This window comes from Lepus europaeus, chromosome 17, assembly GCF_033115175.1.
Source record: "Lepus europaeus isolate LE1 chromosome 17, mLepTim1.pri, whole genome shotgun sequence".
NCBI classification, from domain to species: domain Eukaryota; kingdom Metazoa; phylum Chordata; class Mammalia; order Lagomorpha; family Leporidae; genus Lepus; species Lepus europaeus.
The window spans coordinates 41,052,203-41,072,511 of record NC_084843.1 but is presented as its reverse complement, the minus strand read 5'-3'; the positions used below and the strand labels follow the sequence as shown (position 1 = coordinate 41,072,511).

The window sequence follows — 20,309 nt, the reverse complement described above, 5'->3', positions numbered from 1 at the left end:
ATGATCAGACATCATTCATCTCACAGGAATTATATTACTGAATTTAAACTTAACAACTCAATAACTGAATACCTTCATTCTGGATGAAGACATTCTGACTTATAAAAAATGTTAAGTGATCTAATTCATTCAATAAGCATTTATTGAGCATTTACAATTAATGCCTACAATATACTGGACATACAATGGCCAAGATACTTAAGAGCACACTGCCTAATTATTACCTAATTATAAAGAAAAAAAAAAGTGCTAGAAGAGAGAAGCCACCTAACTAAAAACCTCTCCTCATATAACAAATCAAGGTTCCACCAGCATGGGTTAGAAGAAATGCATTCTACAATATTCCACTTTTTTAGTCTTTATTCCAACAAAGTTGAAAGTTCAGGCAGAATGTTTGGCATCATTATGCTGGTAATATTCATTGCTGAAAAATCACCCAATATACAAGATAAGGGCTTTATTACTCTGTGAAAACTGATGACATTCCAATATAACGTTTCTTTCTTTGAAGTTTCATTCAGGGGTGATAGAACTGACATCTACTGGACGTTCACTGAACTACATGAACAAAGTAGGTCCATTAGCAGTAAACTCCCAAATCGTGAAGATAGTAACAATTTTTAATCCTACAAAGAATATCAAGACCCCAAACCGTTTATGTATTTTCCTACTGTGAAATTAACTTTGATACAATATGGACTTCGGTATACTAATGTATATCTAGCAGTCTGTCTTTCGAAATGACTTCAAAATCCTGAAACAAAACTGAAACTTCTTGATGATAACTGCATATATTTTGTTGTGCAGTCACTTACCAGTATCACTTATATGACATTGATATACTTGCACTGAAGGCAGTTGTAGCCTCAATACCATTACAGCAGAACATACAATAAAAACTGTGCATACAAATAGGAAAGTATTTCAACCCTGTACAAACGTTGGTTCAATAAATACACAAGCATGTACAGATACTTCGTACTATGCACAACGAAGAAGCATTCAGAATTATTTACTAGGCAAACAGAGATACCAGTTTTATTTTAAGGAGCTCTTTCCATTTCACGGTGTCATCTTTGAAATCACACTACCTTGAAGGGCCGAGAGCTTATTGTAATATGTCACTTTCAATTCGCTGCAGTGTTTTACAATGGGCTTTTCAGACTCCAAAGTGCCAGGTTTGCAGCCATGAACACTGCCTGGACAATGAAGGCCTGTCAACCTTCACACAGAGGACAGGCAGTCAGGAACACCGCCATCCTCTGCGACAGCGTGCTCGCTCCTCAAGAGCCACCCCCGTCTTTGCACAAGGTGATAGTAGCGCCTGTGCGACCATCAGACCCGGTTCATTCCCGCAGCTTTCGCCCGGTTCCGAAGTCACCCGGGACGACCGCAGGCCTCCAGAGTGACAGGCTGCCCGTAGAGATACAGCACGAGTCTCGGGGGCCGCGCCAACGGAGACCTAGGGGCACAGGCCGGGCAGGAAGCCAAGACGAGGCCCGGGACGCCCTTGGAGGTTAATCCGTACGAGACCAGGGCTGCGAGGCGCTGGGGGGCGGCACTGAGGTAGCGCGTGGTAGGAGAGCGAGGTGACCTTGCTGCCTGGGCTTCCCGAGCCCGGCCCTAAGGGAGCAACACAGCAGCCTTCCCCTTACCCCTCGAGGCCCCCCGGGAGCCCGCTACTACTCACCCCGGGACAGAAACAGCGGCTGGAGCAGCCCTCAGCTGGCCTCGCACAGGAAGGAAATGCCGCCTGGGACAGAATACTTCCGGCGCGAGCTCGTGTGCGCCGAGCATGCGCGGCCCGTGTGCACCGGCAGGAAGGGGGCGCGTTTGGACGGTTTGACTAGGCCGGGGAGCGGCGAGGGAGCGAGGTGGCGCACCTGACGCGCACCTGACGCTGAGGTTGCCACCCTGCTGGGCTGAGGCCTTCCGAGAAGCCGGTGTGTCTACCAGCAGCGCCGGCCCAGCTCTGACTTTAGCTAGCGAGTCTCAGAGATGGACTTTGGGAAGGCAGTCGTCGCCTCAAATCCCAGTCCTGCTCACGTTTTCTCTGGGTGCGACCCTGACACATCGGGGCGCCTTCTTGAGAGGGCAAAGAAATCCCCCCCCCCCACCCCGACTCGGGCTTGATCCTGATTCTCCGCCACCACGCTTCGCAAACCCTCGCGCAGATTGCGTCTCTGTGCTTTCGTCCAAGCGCCGCCGCGCGCGGCCACCCCGCACCCCTCACCATCTGTTTTTCGGTTTCTGGGGTGACTTCCCCCTCCTCCCGCAGGTCAGTGCTGAGAAGCACCTGGGGGTGGCGCTTCGCAACCCTTCAGCTGAACGACTTAGCAACCCACGCAGACAGGCTCTGCGCTTGGGACGGAATAGCGCGTCCGGTAACAATTTTGCATGTTAGTGACTTCCCTTTTTCTTTTACCCCTTCCCCTTTCCAGAATGAGCGACGTGACATGAGAAGTCCCAAGAGAGCGAATCTGAAACCTGCGCCTCCTGAATTCAGATTGCTGGGAGGCGAGATGAGTTAGACTCTGTCCCCAGATACAAGCAACACCACTTCCTTCAGGTAGAAGTGAGACTATGAAAGAATGTCTCCCTGTCTGACTCAGGAAGGCCCTTTGTGCCCCTCAGCTGTAGGCATCGCCTTTGATAGCTAAAGAATTCTGCAGCTTGATTGTTGAATTAGCAAATGCCACCGTTGTTACAAGCTTGTAATACTGTACTGAGGAGAATATGTACAATTTAGTGAATGTCTACTAGCAGCCGGGCAATATGCTGCTTTTTATTTTGAATATATAATCTAAATTCCTCAAAAAAAAAATTTCTCAGATAGCTATCATTTTCTCTGTTTTTATGGATGAACAAATTTTAAACCTTAGGAATGAATGTTCCTGTGTTCATGCAACTAGTAAGTGGCACAATTTCAGTGGAACTTAGTCTAATTCAAATCGTACATAGTTTTCGTTTCAGAGTGATTTATTAAGTTTTAAAATCTGGTTGTAAGAGCTAAGAATGTGAAATAACAAAAATTACAAGGCTTTAAAGGATAAGGGTGGGTTGAAAGTGATATGTGAATGTTTAAAATCTCTGGTTAAGTTCATCGACAAGAATCAGAACGAAATTTAAGTGTTTCGTGTTTTACATCCATTCCTTTTTGCCTTTGAGATTTTTGTAAATATGTGTGTGTGTACATTAATAATATGATTTTAAAAAATTTGATGTGAAGCTGGGTTTGGGAGCACCAGAATGGTTATCTGGAAAGGGAGATAGACCTCAGAGAAGAATAGGAGATTTATGAGACCAGAGTAGTGTTCTCAAGAAAACCGAGGTCATCAGGGCCCAGATTTCCTGGAAGAGATTCTCCACTGTGTGCCTGGGACGATCACAAGCTGGGTCATTGCTTGGAAAGTTGTGAGGATGTGGTTTGACAGGGCTGAAAGGGGGAGTTATGGAGGAAAGAATTTTAGGTTTTGTGGCCCACTAGAGTAAACATACCCACCAGAAAGGAAAATTAGCAGAGAAATTCAAGATAGTAATGGATTTCCGTCATTTATCAAATGAAACTGGTTCAGCTGATAATGTAACCTGCCTTGTTCTAAAGACCAGGGTGACTAACCTTCTGAGTTTGCTTGAGACTAAAGGGATTTCTGGGCTGTAGGACTTTCAGTGATGTAACAGAGCCTCAGGCAAATTGCAACAAAATGGTCACTCTACTAAGGATATCCTAAATGAATCCTACAATGAGGTGAAATTCCCAATATGGTTACATCTAGTTTCAATTCACCTCCTAATACCCCAGAAAGGAAAATATTGGATAAATTAATCAAGGCTGACCAAGAGTCTGCATGTGCAAAAAATACATGCTGCTGCTCATTCCCTACTGCTTCCCAAACTGTGGTTTGGCTATAAACCAACTGCCTACACCTATATTTTTTGGTCCTAATATTTTCATTTAGCAAACCCTCAGGAAGCCTCTTACATCCAGGTTTTAAGACATCAAATCACTACCTTACCATGTATCATGTACATTCATTTGCAACAAACACTAAATCATCTAGGTTCTTCCAGAACAGAGCAGAGTGAACATATGCTTTTCATCCCAGGATAGCTTTATATAATCCCTGGCAACACAAAATACCATATTTGGTCCACAGTAGGGGCCCAATAAATAATTATATACAATATTAATCAGGAAATTATAGCAACAGTTTTTTATAGACTTTCTGGACCTTCTCTCTTTGTTGGAATGGAGATGTTAAGAATAATTATTATATTTACTGTAGAAAGATTTTAGGTGTGTGTGTATGTATATTGTACCAGTACCTCTGAAAACAGTGGTGACAGACAGGTGGGCATTTGGTGTGGCTATTAAGCTGCTGCTAGGATGTCTCCATACCATATTGTAGTGCCAGGTTCAATTTCTAGCTCTAATCCCAATTCCAGCTTGCTGCTAATGCACTCTGGGATGCAGCAGGTATTGGCTCAAGCAGCTGGATCTTTGACATCTATGTGGGAGACCTAGATTGAGTTCTGACATTTGGGGAGTGACCTAGAGGATGGAAGATTTCTCTCTCTCTTTCTCTCTCTCTCTCTCTCTCACAGACACACACACACACATTTGTCTCTTTGCCTTAAAAAAAAAAACAAAACAGTTATGGTAGTTCTCCCCAGTAACATCAACTTCTGCCCTTTTGTTATTGAATGGCATGTGGTTAGTTTACTGTGGAGCACTGAATACCTGATGGGAGGAGGAAATTCCTTAGATTATCTGTTCTTGAATTTCATCAGGTATAGATTCACTTGGACAATTTAGCAAAATGCAGATTCCTAGATCCTAACCTTTGAGACTCACATTCAACTGCTATAGGTTTTGGTCCAGGAATCTGCATTTTAGTGACCATCTGTGATCTCTACCATGTGAGAATACACCAAGATTTCTGTTTGCAAGCCTGGAAGAGTGCTCACACTGGATGCAAAATCTTGCACCCTGATTTTTTACTTCTTAACCTCTTTTCTGTTGTTTAGCCAATCAGTCCATCCATTTATCAATCAACAAGCAAGTGTCTGGGATGATTCAGATATAGGTCATTTTGGACCACACTTTGAGAAATTGTCTCAGTGAGTAAAGACTTTAGAAGTATTTTTATAAAAATATCTACCACCCCAGAGAAATGGCCTTTCTGGTCATCTGAACTATTTTCAGATGCCTCTCAAATTAAATAAAGAAATCAAATCAAGGAAGCCCTCATGATGAACTTAGCAGCAAAATCCCTTTTTGAGAAAAATAACTGAAATCTTTGAATAAGTAAACATGGTAAACTTCATTCATTGTTCATTAGAAATTCACTGGGTAGTGATTTATAAGGAGCAGATACTAAAACAACATAAATGAAATTATATAGTGGTAATTACACCAGTGTAATAGTTACTTGGTAACCTTGGTTCCTTTTAAGATATTTAGCTGAGGCCGGCGCCGCAGCTCAATAGGCTAATTCTCCACCTGCGGTGCCAGCACACCAGGTTCTAGTCCCAGTCGGGGCACCGGATTCTGTCCCAGTTGCCCCTCTTCCAGGCCAACTCTCTGCTGTGGCCCAGGAGTGCAGTGGAGGATGGCCCAAGTGCTTGGGCCCTGCACCCGCATGGGAGACCAGGAGAAGCACCTGGCTCCTGGCTTTGGATTAGCATGGTGCGCTGGCTGCAGCACACCGGCTGCAGCACACCAGCTGCAGCACACCGGCTGCAGCAGCCATTGGAGGGTGAACCAACGGAAAAGGAAGACCTTTCTCTCTGTCTCTCTCTCTCACTGTCCACTCTGCCTGTCAAAAAATAATTTAAAAAAAAAGGGAAAAGATGGAATAAAGACAAAAGTCTGGAAAAATTAAAATTCCAATAGATTGGAGGAAATAGAAAGATGATCGGATAGCTCTAGTCCACAGAAAGCACTGAGGCCCAGCCATTTGGTGTGGTTACTTCACCAGTCGGGATGCTGCACCCCGTATCGGAGTACCTGATTTGAGTCCTGGCTCCTCCTACTTTGATTAAGATTCCCGCTAATGAGCTCCCTTCCCTGGGAGACAGCAGATGATGGCTCAACTTCTTGGGATCCTGCTACCCATGTGAGAGACCCAGGTTGAGTTCTGGTCTCTTGACTTCAGCCTGCCCAGCCCTAGCTGTTGCTGGCATTTGTAGCATGAACCAACAGATGGAAGATGTATCTCCATCTTGTCACTGTGTCTCTCTTTCATATAAAATAAAAATTTAAAAACACCTAAATATTTAAAAACATAAATCTAAAAGATAGTAGCAATGTTCAGAGAACATGTTGTAAATCTACTTCCCATGCTTTTTGTGTGTTTACGCGTGATTTTAAGTGAGTGTATGTAAAAATGAGCTATATGTAATTTTCTTGTGTTAGCAGAAGGGCACTAATCCCCAAACAATCTTATATTTCTTTTTTTTTTTTCGATGTATTTATTCAAAAGGCAGAGTTACAGAGAGGCAAAGGCAGAGAGACAGAGAGACAGAGAGAGAGAGAGAGAGAGAGAGAGAGAGAGAGAGGCTTCCATCCACTGGTTTACTCTCCAAATAGCTGCAATGGCCGGAGCTGTGCTAATCTGAAGCCAGGAACCAGGAGCTTCTTCTGGGTCTCCCACGTGGGTGCAGAGGCCAAAGGACATGGGCCATCTTCTACTGCTTTCCCAGGCCACAGCAGAGAGCTGGATCAGAAGTGGAGCTGCCAGGACTTGAACCAGCGCCCATATGGGATGCCAGCACTGCAGGCAGCGACTTTACCCACTATGCCACAGCGCCAGCCCCACAATCTTGTATTTCTATGTAATCCTTTGTCCCAGTCAGCGCTGCCAATTGTTTTTCACAGCTTCTGCTACCAAAAATATTTCTAGAATTTATTTACCTAACATCTACAACATTTTGTTGTTTAGCTTTAATAAATAGTATTTAAAAATGCTATTCAAATGGTACTAATCTGTGGAAAGTCAAGATTAATAAAAAACAGAATTGCTTCAAGATGATTTTTTAACCTTAAATGTAGCTTCATTAGCAAAAGTTTTAAGGCATTGGATGAAAGAGTCTTTGGAGGATTCATTTCAGACCCTTAAAATGCCCCCTCCATATGGTCTTATAAATGGGGGAGGAGGTAGAAGGGATTGGGCAAGAATAATAAAGATATGAACTTATTAGCCAAAAAAAGAAGAACCAGTAGTTCAGCTGTTACTTCTCAATTCCTGTAACAACAGATTGATAGATGAGGCATAAAACAATACCAGATGCTTTGGTTTCCAGGATGCACTGGGCTTCCCATCTTTTATAACCTGCAGCAATTTTTGCTCTAAGTAGGTCACTTGCTTGCTCTCATTTACCTGATTCTAGGAAAATGCCCTTGGAAGTATCTGGAAAATAAAATGTACTTGTGCTCAAAATTTCAAAATTAAGATTGTATAAAACTTTCTCTTCCCCAGAACAACTTATAACCTTGAAACATATGTAAAACTGAAATGGACAAGAAGAATTAAGATCCTTTAGTTTCTAAGTACAAATAGACTAAAATCTGTATTCATTCTGTTAGCTCCTGTAATTCACTGTGCTTAGCACTGGTATGTTATTCCATTTACAAAGTTATAGTTGGAGTGTATATTCTCCTATTGAATATGAACTTCTTGAGAAAGGAGGGTGCCTAGGACAGAGGAGGGATCTTACAAAGTTTTCACACTAAATAAAGCTTTTCAGGCCCCATTCCTATAGATTTATCCTGAATGGGGCAGGGGAGGGGGGCCGGGAGGAAGGAAAGACAAAAGATCCAAAGATAGGGAATGTAGAAAAAAATCACCTTACTGACCATAATCATATAGTTTCCCTGTCATGACAGATCTACTCCTGATGTGTACATGATAAACCAGTCCAGTCAGGGACAGTCTTGGTATCTACAGGGTTTAAGAACATGGACTGGGACCAGCATTGTGGTCTGGGAGGCTAAGCCTCCGCCTGTGGCACTGGCATCCTATATGGGAGTTGGTTGAGTCCTGGCTGCTCCATTTCCAATCCTGCTCCCTGCTGATGGCCTGGGAAAGCAGTAGAAGATGGCCAAGTGCTTGGGCCCCTGCACCAACACAGGATACCCTGAAAAAGCTTCTGGCTCCTGATTTCAGATCGGCTCAGCTCCAGCCATTGCAGCCTTTGGGGAGTGAACCAGGGGATGGAATACTGCTCTCTCTGCCTCTCCCTCTCTGTGCCTGTAACTTTGCTTCTCAAATAAATAAATAAATCTTTAAAAAATAGAAAAAATAAAAAGAACATGGACTTTACAAGCCTGAGCTTGAATTTTAGATCTGCTATTTACTCTCTGTATTACTTTTGACAAGTTATTTGTGCTCTCAAACCTCCATTTCCTCATAATGAATATGGGAACAGTAACAGTACACCTACTATGGATTTGCATTGAGAATTAAATGAGACAATGCATGCAAAATGTGGAGCTCAATGCCTGGCACTTAACAAGTGCACAATAAACATTCTGGTGTAATACCTATGATAATATTTTTATTTGTGCTCAAAAGTCTTTAAAGACAATAATTCTTTGTTCATATCTCCTTTGCATTTGCATGAAGACTTTACCCATCACCTTTTCAAACATGATATCTTGTCTGAAATGTTTGTCTTCTCTGGCTTGTAAAAGAGGCTCTGCGTATCTGTCCCCTGACCTCTTGACTCCCTCATTCCCACTTAAACACAATTGTCTGGCTGGGAAGTACCCATCAAGAGTTTACAAACTGTTTTTGATAACTATTTAAAACCTATAAGATTTCATCCTTATGACCCCAAAATAATTAAATTTAAAATAATGATCAGTAGGCCGGCGCCGTGGCTTAACAGGCTAATCCTCTGCCTTGCGGCGCTGGCACACCAGGTTCTAGTCCCGGTTGGGGTACCGGATTCTATCCCGGTTGCCCTCTTCCAGGCCAGCTCTCTGCTATGGCCTGGGAAGGCAGTGGAGGATGGCCCAAGTCTTTGGGCCCTGCACCCGCATGGGAGACCAGGAGAAGCACCTGGCTCCTGGCTTCGGATCAGCACGATGCGCCGGCGGCAGCGGCCATTGGAGGGTGAACCAACGGCAAAAAGGAAGACCTTTCTCTCTGTCTCTCTCTCACTATCCACTTTGCCTGTCAAAAAAAAAAAAAAAAAAAAATACTGATCAATCCGTGTGGCTATTTCTCAGTTCACTGAAGACCATCACGTTGGCTGTTATTTCCATCTGTATCTGTATATAACAGCCGCTTTTTTTTTTTTTTGACAGGCAGAGTGGACAGTGAGAGAGAGAGAGACAGAGAGAAAGGTCTTCCTTTTCTGTTGGTTCACCCCACAATGGCCGCAGTGGCCGGCACGCTGCGGACGGTGCACTGCGCTGATCCGAAGGCAGGAGCCAGGTGCTTCTCCTGGTCTCCCATGCAGGTGCAGGGCCCAAGCATTTGGGCCATCCTCCACTGCACTCCTGGGCCACAGCAGAGAGCTGGACTGGAAGAGGAGCAACCGTGGCGCCGGCCTTTTTTTTTTTTTTTTTTTTTTTTTTTTTTTTTTTTTTTTGATAGGTAGAGTTATAGACAGTGAGAGAGACAGAGAAAGGTTCACTCCCCAAATGGCCACCACGGCCCGCGCTGCGCCAATCTGAAGCCAGGAGCCAGGCTTTTCTTCCTGGTCTCCAGCGCGGGTGCTGGCGCCCAAGCACTTGGGTCATCCTCCAATGCCTTCCCGGGCCACAGCAGAGAGCTGGACTGGAAGAGGAGCAACCAGGACTAGAACCGGCGCCCACATGGGATGCCAGCGCCGCAGGCGGAGGATTAATCAAGTGAGCCATGGCACCGGCCCTACAGCCACTTATTGAGCTTACAGTCCATGCTGTCATGTAGTTCTAAAGACTAAAACATTTTATAAAAATTTAAGTTCTCATATAACTGTTATTGGTTTTTTTAAGCTAAAGATCTGTTCCATTTTTCATTAGTTGCTTAGAGATATCTTCCTTACTTGGGTTGCTGAGTGGGTTTTGTACAAGAAAATTAGTTCAATAGATTAAAGTGAGATGCTGAACCAGACTTGAGATTTCAAAAGTCAATACTTGGCATATCTTATCTATTGTCTGCAAACTACAACCTTATGATACCCTTGGGGGCTATCAAGACATCAGACCTGTTATTCTTCACATAAAATTATTTGAGCACAACACCTATATTTTTGATTGCCATATATAATTGATAGAAACATTCCCCAAATTGGAAGTGGTTTCCTAAGCAAAAGAATTGATATATTCTTTCCAGGGCCTGACTGCACACCTTTCAAAGGTAAAGACAAGGGCAAAACTGGCTAATATAGGTGTTTAAAATGAAATAACTACTGAGCCTTTTTCTTTCACCTAGAGAGGCCTTGCAGTAGTGTCATGACAAGCCAATGCAGGATCTCTCTTTCCTCCCTTTTTATTGTCATTGTTTCTGGAACCAGAAAAACAAAACAAAGGGATGGGGGTGGGGGGGGGTGCCTGTAATTTGAGTTCCAGAAGTACAGGAAACAAATTAAGTATACTAAGTTGGCAGAGCTGAAATTTCCATTCAACTTCAAAATTGTATATTCGATAGCGTTTCACAAAACTTTCTATTTTCTAGCCTGCTGCTTGTTAAGTTTAAATACCAGCACATTCTGAGAGTTTTGACTGCCCAAGTAAGACCCAGTGCCAGAGGCATGTACACACCCATTTCGGCATGTACACACCCATTTCTTTATGTCTTCTGAGTTCTCAGGTTAATGAGAGATCAGAAAAGAGAATAGGATAGGAAAGGAGACAAAGGCTGACTTCCCAACAATGTTTTCTTTCCTTAGGGTGTTTTATAAAAAGGTGTTGATGATTCTAAGCAGACTAAAAGCAGCTTTAGAATTCTGTCTAGGTTTTCTTGAGCCTCTTCAGCCTCTTACTGGACTGTGTTGTATCTTCTGTCTTCCAATCAATCCATTACTTAACCCTCCTTATGCCAGCAAGACTGCCTTTCCATAGTCTGTCATCATGTTTTCATCACAGGCTAACATTCAAGAATCTTCTTAAATAAAATCTTTAAAAAAAAAAAAGGGGGGGGGGGGAAGTGTGCTAATGCTGTGGCACAGCAAGTTAACACCCTGTCCTGAAGCGCCAGCATCCCAAATAGGCGCCGGTTTGAGGCCCGGCTGCTCCACTTCCGATCCAGCTCTCTGCTATGGCTTGGGAAAGCAGAGGAAGATGGCCCAAGTCCTTGGGCCCCTGCACCTACGTGGGAGACCCGGAGGAAGCTCCTGTTTCCTGGCTTCAGATTGGCCTGGCTTCAGATCGGCACAGCTCTGGCCTTTGCAGCCAACTGGGGAGTGAACCATCGGATGGAAGAACTCTCTCTCTCTCAGCCTCTCCTCTCTCTTTGTAACTCTGACTTTCAAATAAATAAATAAAATCTTCAAAAAAAAAAAAAAAAGAATCTTCTTCCTCCCTTCCCTCAACCCTTCCTTGAGACTCTTTGAAATAAATAGGTAAAGAAGTCTAGGTGAATAGTGTAAAGCCATGAAACATAAGATTGTATTTTTGATGAATAGTCACATTTCTTCAGTTTAGTGAATGACAAAGATTCCAATACTTGAACCCATATTCATAAGCCAAAAAGAGAAGACAATTAGAAAATCTCTATAAGTGTCTACCATTTTCTCCCCATTCCATGGGCAGGTGGGGGCCCATGACACTCTACTTTAATGATTGTCCCACATATATCTATTTCTTTACCAAATACAGGGTATAGCATATCAGGAAGGTGAAGAACAAATATACACTCTATCCAATAAATGTTTTGAAGTATCTAGGAAGAAGATTATTGTTGTTTTAATTCAGTGTTAAATACACTATTGTATTACTTACCATTACTAAGTACTATAATACTATAATATTACATGAGTAGTATAATATAAGCCTTATATATTATCATACTATTATAATACTTAGGTAATATAATGCTAAATATTACTTATAAATTAATGTTTTATTCAGTGTTCATATAGTATTTGAGAAATTCTAGATTATGACAGCACTAAATGGGAGAACAGGGTAGCACTATGACCTGTCGCATGTCAGATAGCTTTCCTGGATTTCTTCCTCTGAAATTGAGATGGTCCAACCAATTTTGTAATTCTATGATTCATTCTGACCTGAGTGTGAAGGACCTTTTGTTCAGATTTTCATTCCCTTTGGAACCCAACAAAAAAATGCTAATTTGAGCTCTAGGTTTGGGAATATATTTTAAAAATTAGAATATTACAGGGCCAGCGTGGTGGCATTCCGGGTAAAGCTGACTCCTGTGACATCAGCATCCCATATGGGCACTGGTTCGTTCATGTCCCAGGTACTGCACTGCTGATACAGCGCCTTGCTGATGGCCTGGGAAAAGCAGCAGAAGATGGCCCAATTTTGGGGGCCCTTGCCACCTACATGGGAAACCTGGAAGAAGATCCTGGCTCCTGGCTTCAGCCCAGTCCAGCCCTGGTCAGTGCATCCATCTAGGGAGTGAACTAGAAGATGGAAGACCTCTTTCTCTGTCTCTCCCTCTCTCTGTAACTCTGCCTTTCAATCAATCAATAAATCTTTAAAAATTAGGAAATTATGAAGATTTCTAAGATTTCTGTAATAATCTTTAGTCAACCACCATTTCATCAGCCATGGTTTCATTATAATACGGTTTTATATTATACACTTAAATTTTAAAGTCCAAGATGTCTACGTTTATATGTTTGAGGTTACATCCTTTAAAGCAAAGGCTTTTTTTTTTTTTAAAGATTTATTTCATTTATTTGAAAGTCAGAGTTACAGAGAGAGGTAAAACAGAGAGAGAGGTCTTCCATCTGCTGATTCATTCCCCAGATGGCCACAACGGCCAGAGCTATGCTGATCCGAAGCCAGGAGCCAGGAGCTTCTTCCGGATCTCCCATGTGGGTGTGGGGGCCCAAGGACTTGGGCCATCTTCCACTGCTTTCCCAGGCCATAGCAGAGAGCTGGATAGGAAGAGGAGCAGCAGGGACCTGAACTGGCACTCATATGGGATGCTGGCGCTTACAGGCCAGGGCTTTAACCTGCTGTGCCACAGCACTGGCTCCCGCAAAGACTTTTTAACTACAGTTATCCCTATTCTCATTCCCACCTCCACCCCAGCCTTATGGTCACATCTATGGGATAATGAAGTTAGAAGAGGTCTGTTCTCCCCACCTCCACCTTCCACCCTCCACAGATGACAAGTGGAAGATAACAGTACAAAACTGCACCCAGAAAAATCGTGCTCTTCATTTGTGGAAGAATGCTTCCAAAACCTGAACAAATGATACCAGCAAGAAAGCAATTGCAAGCATTAAGTATCAATACACATAGTAAGGGCTGGATCAAAAACTTTAAGGAAAAAGTTTGGAGATTATGAAATAAACTCATCTGTCACAGCAGATCATGACTTTCAGATGAGCTCATGAACAACTGAGGGAGACAATCTTTTCTGCTTTATTACTAATTTCATTGTTTCATTCTCTTGTAAATTCCCAATTTTCTTGAGCTTTCCAAGCATGATTTTATCTAACATGACACTTTTCAGGAATGTAACCATCTCCACTCCCAGTTGATGAGAGATTACAGTAACATTCTGAAAACAATCATGTAGATTCTTTTTTTTTTTTTTTTTTTTGAACAGGCAGAGTGGACAGTGAGAGAGAGAGACAGAGAGAAAGGTCTTCCTTTGCCGTTGGTTCACCCTCCAATGCCCGCCGCGGCTGGCGCGCTGCAGCCGGTGCACCACGCTGATCCGATGGCAGGAGCCAGGTGCTTCTCCTGGTCTCCCATGGGGTGCAGGGCCCAAGCACTTGGGCCATCCTCCTCTGCACTCCCTGACCACAGCAGAGAGCTGGCCTGGAAGAGGGGCAACCGGGACAGAATCCGGTGCCCCAACCGGGACTAGAACCCGGTGTGCCGGCGCCGCAAGGCGGAGGATTAGCCTGTTGAGCCACGGCGCCAGCCAACAATCATGTAGATTCTTATGAGTCATATTTTAGTTGAGAATTAGGGAAAAAGAACAGAGAGATAAGGACATGATTTATCACTGCATATGTGTTCCTTTACTGCTTTCATCAAGAGAAAAAACATTTTACCTCTTTTCTTTGTTTTGTTTTTTAAAGATTTATTTATTTGAAAGGCAGAGTTACACACAGAGAGAGAAGGAGAGACAGAGAGAGATCTTCCATCCACTGGTTCACTCCTAAAATGGCTGCAAAGGCCAGGACTGGGCCAGGCTGAAGCCATGACCCAGGAGCTTCTTCTGAGTCTCCCACATTAGTGCAAGGGCCCAGGGACTTGGGCCATCCTTGGCTGGTTTCCAGGGCATTAGCAGGGAGCTGGATCTGAAGTGGAAAAGCTGGGACTCGAACTGGTACCCATTTGGGATGCCGGCACTGCAGGCTGTGGCTTTAACCGGCTGTGCCACAGCACTGGCCCCTGTTTGTTTTAAATATCACTCTCTAGAGAGTTAACTCAGGAGTATGAAACTCCATACCTTTCTGCACAGTCCACTTTATTGTTAATTCCATCATCTGTTTAGATACTGAGTGGTGTGTCAGCTTGGAACATGTAACTCTCATAGAAATAACAAACCAGCATCAAGAAAGATTAAAACACATACCATCTTTTTCTTTGAGAAAGACACATGCTCCAGTGTTACAGAAATTGTTAGGGAAGACCTGGATACATTTCTAGGAGGGTAAAATTTCAACAAATCACAGACTCTTAGGATTGATCAAAAGGAAAATTAAATGTCATTGAATATTCCACCAAGGGCAATGTAGAATTGTAGAAAGTGTATGTGCTATGGTATTAGAGGACCTGGATCAAGTCACAGCTTGGTCACTTAGTAAGTGTATATTTGGGACAATTTATTTAACCCCTCTGGGCCTTAATTACCTCATCTTTATAATCTATGAAGATGTCTATATTATAGTGTTGGTGAGAGGATTGAAGATAATGAATGTAAAGGATCTGAGGCAGATATAATATTCACTAGGAAATGACTTTAGTAGTATAATCATATTGTCACCTTAAATGCCCGTTGAGCTTATTTGAACATTACTGATGACATGGAATTCACTAACTGCTCCAATAGCCCTTTCCACATCCAGAGGACTCTAGTTTTAGTTCCTATTTCTGGGTCTTTTTGCCTAGAACTTTTATCTTGCTAATGGAACTACATAGATTGTCTGTTTAACTAAATTAAGTGTGAATCTAGAATCTAGAATATATATAATATATATGTATTCAAGAGTAATCAGTGTGGGTACTATAAATTTATCAACACACTTCAGTATCAAACTGGCTTCCTTATGCTGACACCTATCTTTTGATACCTATTGAATTTGCTGTTCATTAAAGCCTCTTCATCTTCTTCACTATAACTATAGCCATAGCCTTGGCAGTACATGCTGTACCTGTCACAGTTTTTAGGGACAGACTCAAGTGCAAAACCTTACAATTAAATCTTCATCTAGCTAATTAATAATTTGGTAAAATTCCATGTGAATCACACAGGCATAATTTGTGTATTTAATCAGTTATGACGCATGGCATACATATTAGGTAGTGTGACTGACAAATGAATAAGAACTGAGTACATTTTATTTAATAAACACTTTAGTAGTTCTTATTACATGCCATCCACTCCTCTGAGTGCTTTATATATATTAGGTCATATAATTCTCATAACAACCCTGTGTAGTAGTTACTGTTCTGATCAGGCAACTGAGACCCAGAAAGATAAAATAGCTTGCTGAAGGTCAAATAGAACCAGGATTTAAACTAAGCTGTCTAGTTAAAAATCTGGGTTCAAACTCATAATGCCCTGTTCCAAAATTTAAAAAAAAATTTGAGGGACAGGCATTTGGCTCAGTGCTTAAGACACCACTTGGGACACCTGCATCCTGTATCAGATGCCTGGTTTGAGTCGTGACTCCTCCATTTGTGATTCTTCTTCCTGCTAATTCACACCTGGGAACTGATGGTTCAGGTATTTGGATATCTGCCACCCATGTGGGAGCCCCAAATTAAGTTCCAGACACCTGGCTTTGGCCTGGCCCAGCCCTGGCTGTTGTGGACATTTGGGGAGTGATCCAGCAGACGGAAAAATCTCTCTTTTTCTCCCTGTTTGTCTGCCTTTCAGGAAAAGTAAAAATAAATTGATAAAAACAATTTTTAACAATTTTAAAGCTTTTTAAATATGAACTGTTATGGCTTCTTAAAGGTAAGAAAAGCATGATTGAATTACAGCTATTGGTTCTGCAGCTTCCAGACTTTACTAAAGCGCTATTAGAAAATATCTTCTGTGTTGCTATACATTTGATATGTGAGAATACAAAATGTTAACTGGAAACAGTATCTCACTTCATTCTAAGCAAGACTACATTTTGTCTTGCTTAGAATGAAATGAGATATTGTTGCATTTTATATTTCAAGTACATATACAAGTGAGGTGGACTTAATGCCTCCAAATTTTTATTTTTTATATGCACTTACTCTGCTAAAATTATTTTCAAATATTACAACAGCAACACATCATATTTGCATTTTATTTTTGAATTAACATATAGTAGGACGTGCTATGTGTTTGCACAGTTCTATGAATTTTCATACCAGAATAGATTTATATAGGCACTACCACAACCAGAGAACAGTTGCATTACCCCAAAAAGAAAAAAACACCCTGTAACCCCCTTGTAGTGCCCTCTCAATCATCCCAACACCTGGCAACCACTAATATGTTCTTTGTCATTATAATTTTGTCTTCTTGAGAATGCCAAATAAACAAAATTATAGAGGATGAAAGCTTTTGAGACTGGCTTCTTTTACTAGCATAATATGTTTGAGATTCATCAAAGATATTATATATATCAAGAGCTCATTCCTTTTTATAACAAGCTAGTATTCGATTGAATAGATATACCACAGTTTTTTCATTCATTCACTGAACATTAAAATTGTTTCTAGTTTTGGATAATTATGAATAGAGCTGCCATAAACTTTGTGTAAGGATTTTTCTCTGGATAGAAGTTTTGTAATTCCTTAGGATAAACACCTTGGGGTGGAACTGCTAGATTATGTAACAAGGATATTTTTAGCTTTATAAGAAATTGTTAGACTGTTTTTCACAGTGTCTGTGCCATTTTGTATTTCTACAAGATTGTATCAGCAGTCCATTTGCTCTTCATCCCTCCAGCTCTTGGTATTATCAGTATTTTTTACTTCAGTTATTCCAATAGGTATCTCACTGTTTTTGTTTTGTGTGTGTGTGTGTGTGTGTGTTTTTTTTTTTTTGGACAGGCAGAGTGGACAGTGAGAGAGAGACAGAGAGAAAGGTCTTCCTTTACTGTTGGTTCACCCTCCAATGGCTGCTGCGGCCGGCACACTGCGCTGATCTGAAGGCAGGAGCCAGGTGCTTCTCCTGGTCTCCCATGGGGTGCAGGGCCCAAGCACTTGGGCCATCCTCCACTGCACTCCCGGGCCACAGCAGAGAGCTGGACTGGAAGAGGGGCAACTGGGACAGAATCTGGTGCCCCGACAGGGACTAGAACCCGGTGTGCCGACGCCGTAAGGCGGAGGATTAGCCTTGGTTTTGAATTTATTTGTAAGGGAGGGAATGAGGGAGGGGGGAAGGAGAGAGAGAACGAGAGAGAGAGAGAGAGAGAGAGAGAGATATCTCCCATATGCCTGCAACAGTCAGGGCTGAGCCATGTCAAAACAAGGAGACAGAAATCAAATTTAGGTCTCTCACATAGGTAGCAGGGACACAGTTACTTTTGAGCTTCCCAGGGTGCACATTAACAGGAAGCTGGAGTTAGGAGTGGAACTGGGGCTCAAATCAGGCACTCCAATATGGGACACTAGCATCCCAAACAATATCTTAACTGCTACACCCAACTTCCCTGCCCCCTCTTTGTGGTTTTAATTGGAATTTTCCATAATGATTAATAGCATTAACATGCTGTTTCATGAATTTATTTGCCATTCATTTATCTAGTTAGGAAAAATGCCTGCTCAAGTCTTTAGCCTGTTTTTAAACTGAGTTGTTTGTTTTCTTACTGTTGAGTTTTTAGAATTCTTTATATATTCTATACAGAATGTCTTTGTCAGATGGATGATTTCCTTAAGTTTTCCTCTATTCTAGATATAAAGACTTTCTTGGATATTAAATTTGCAAAATTTTAGGGCTAACACTGCGATGCAGTGGGTTAACGCCCTGGCCTCAAGTGCTGGCATCCCATATGGGCGCCGGTTCTAGTCCTGGCCGCTCCTCTTCTGATCCAGCTCTCTGCTATGGCCTGGGAAAGCAGTGGAAGATGGCCCAAGTCCTTGGGCCCCTGCACCCACATGGGAAACCTGGAGGAAGCTCCTGGCTCCTGGCTTTAGATCGGCGCAGCTCCAGCCGTTGCGGCCAAGTGAGGAGTGAACCATCGGATGGAAGACCTCTCTCTCTTCCTCTCCTTCTCTCTCTGTGTAACTCTGACCTTCAAATAAATAAATAAATCTTTAAAAAAATTTGCAAAATTTTTTAGTTTATAATTTGTCTTTTTATTCTGTTACTAATGCCTTTTGTAAAGTACCCCACACACATTTTAAAATATATTTAAATTAATTTTTAAATTTATTTGAAAGGCAGAGAGAGAGGGAGAGAGAATTCCCATCTGCTAGCTTACTCTCCAAATGCCCACAACATCTGGAACTGGACCAGATCAACACAAAGAGCTGGAACACAATCAAGGTCTCCCATGTGGCTGGCAAGAATCCAACCATTGGAATCATCACCACTGTCATCTAGGGTCTGCAGTAGCAGAAAGCTGGAGTCAGGAGATTTATCTGAGCATCAAACCCAATTATTCTAATGTGGAACAAGAACATCTTAATTGGTGTCTGAACTGTTCAACTAAATCCTGCCCCATTTAAAATTTTTGATTAACACATAATGTATGGGGTACAATGTCATATTTCAATACATGTATGTAATGTGTAATGATCAGGGTAATTGGCATATACATCACCTCACACATTTATTATTTGTTTATGTTGAGAACATTCCAAATCCTCTATCTTAGCTATTTTGAAATATATAGTTAGGGGACCAGCATCATGGTGTAGCAGGTTAAGCTACTGCCTGTAACACTGGTGTCTCCTGTGGGTGCTGGTTTGTGTCCTGGGTGCTCCACTTCTGATCCAGCTCCCTACTAATATGCCTGGGAAAACTGCAGAAGATAGCCTTAGGTGCCCGAGCCTCTGCCTCCCAAGTAGGAGACCCAGATGAAGCTCCTGGCTCCTGGCTTCAACCTGGCACAGCCCTGGCTATTGAGCCCACTTGGGGAGTGAACCAGCAGATGAATATTCCTTCTCTCTCTCTCTCTCTCTAACTTTGCCTTTTGAATAAAAAAATCAGTCTTTTTTTGTAAAAAGAAATATCCGATTAGATGTTGTCAATTCTTGTTACCCTATTGTGCATTAAAATTTATTTCCCTTCTCCAACTGCTCCCTTAATGATTCCCATTAAGAATCTTTCCCCCATCTCCCTTTTGCAAAATTTTAAATATTGATGAAGTCAAATTTATAATTTTTTTCTTTTTGTGTTATATAAGGAATCAGTACACAATGATAGGTCATTAAGATTTTCTCTAAAGATTCTAAAAGTTGTATATTTTATATTTTACATTTAGATATATAATGCATTTTGAATTAATATAAAGTATGAAAAATTAAAGTTGAAGTTCATGTTTTTATGGGTCAGAATCATTTGTTGAAAAAGACAATCCTTTGGACCTTTGCTGAAAATCAATTGTCCTCATTTATGTGGGTCTGTTTCTGGGCTGTTTATTCTGTTCCACTGATCTAAGTGCCTATCTCTTCCCTAGTACATACTTTCTTGATTCATCTAGCGCTTTTTTTTAAAAAAAAAGTATTTATATTTGTTTGGAAGGCAGAGAAACAGAGAGAGAGAGACAGACACAGGGAGAGATAGACAGACAGACATATTCACCCACTACTTCATTTCCTAAATACCAGCAACAGCCAGAGTTGGACCAGGCCAAAGCCAGAAGTCTTGATGTTTCAACTTGCCTTATGATGTCATTTCCCTCTGTTTAGTAATTCCTTAGAGTAGATCCATTAACAATTCCATGTATTTTCCTTGTCTGAGAATTTGTTTAACTTCATTCATGAGTTACGTTTTTGTGAGATACAG

The 20,309-nt window shown here is 41.9% G+C and overlaps 2 protein-coding genes across 2 annotated transcripts in view; one reads left to right on the top strand and one right to left on the bottom strand.

Moving 5' to 3' along the window:
- The window catches only part of ATAD1 (ATPase family AAA domain containing 1), a 41,695-nt gene extending 39,934 nt beyond the window's left edge, over positions 1-1,761 (bottom strand). Inside the window, exon 1 of the mRNA XM_062214641.1 lies at positions 1,691-1,761. The gene's annotated coding sequence lies outside the window, so the exon portion shown is untranslated. The remainder of the gene's footprint in view (positions 1-1,690) is intronic.
- On the top strand, positions 1,189-18,572 carry LOC133775789 (uncharacterized). The gene is made up of 4 exons (XM_062214284.1): positions 1,189-1,516; positions 1,851-2,278; positions 2,442-2,569; positions 18,252-18,572. Exons 1-3 carry the CDS (start codon positions 1,189-1,191, stop codon positions 2,529-2,531), a joined length of 846 nt encoding a protein of 281 aa, XP_062070268.1. The 3' UTR covers positions 2,532-2,569; positions 18,252-18,572.
- The last annotated feature ends 1,737 nt before the right edge of the window (positions 18,573-20,309 follow it).

Coding starts and splice junctions, on each gene's coding strand:
- LOC133775789 (XM_062214284.1), top strand. CDS start 1,189: ATGAACACTGCCTGGACAATGAAGGCCTGTCAACCTTCACACAGAGGA. Junction 1,517..1,850: donor GGCCCGGGACGCCCTTGGAG/GTTAATCCGTAC, acceptor CGGTTTGACTAG/GCCGGGGAGCGGCGAGGGAG. Junction 2,279..2,441: donor ACTTCCCCCTCCTCCCGCAG/GTCAGTGCTGAG, acceptor TCCCCTTTCCAG/AATGAGCGACGTGACATGAG.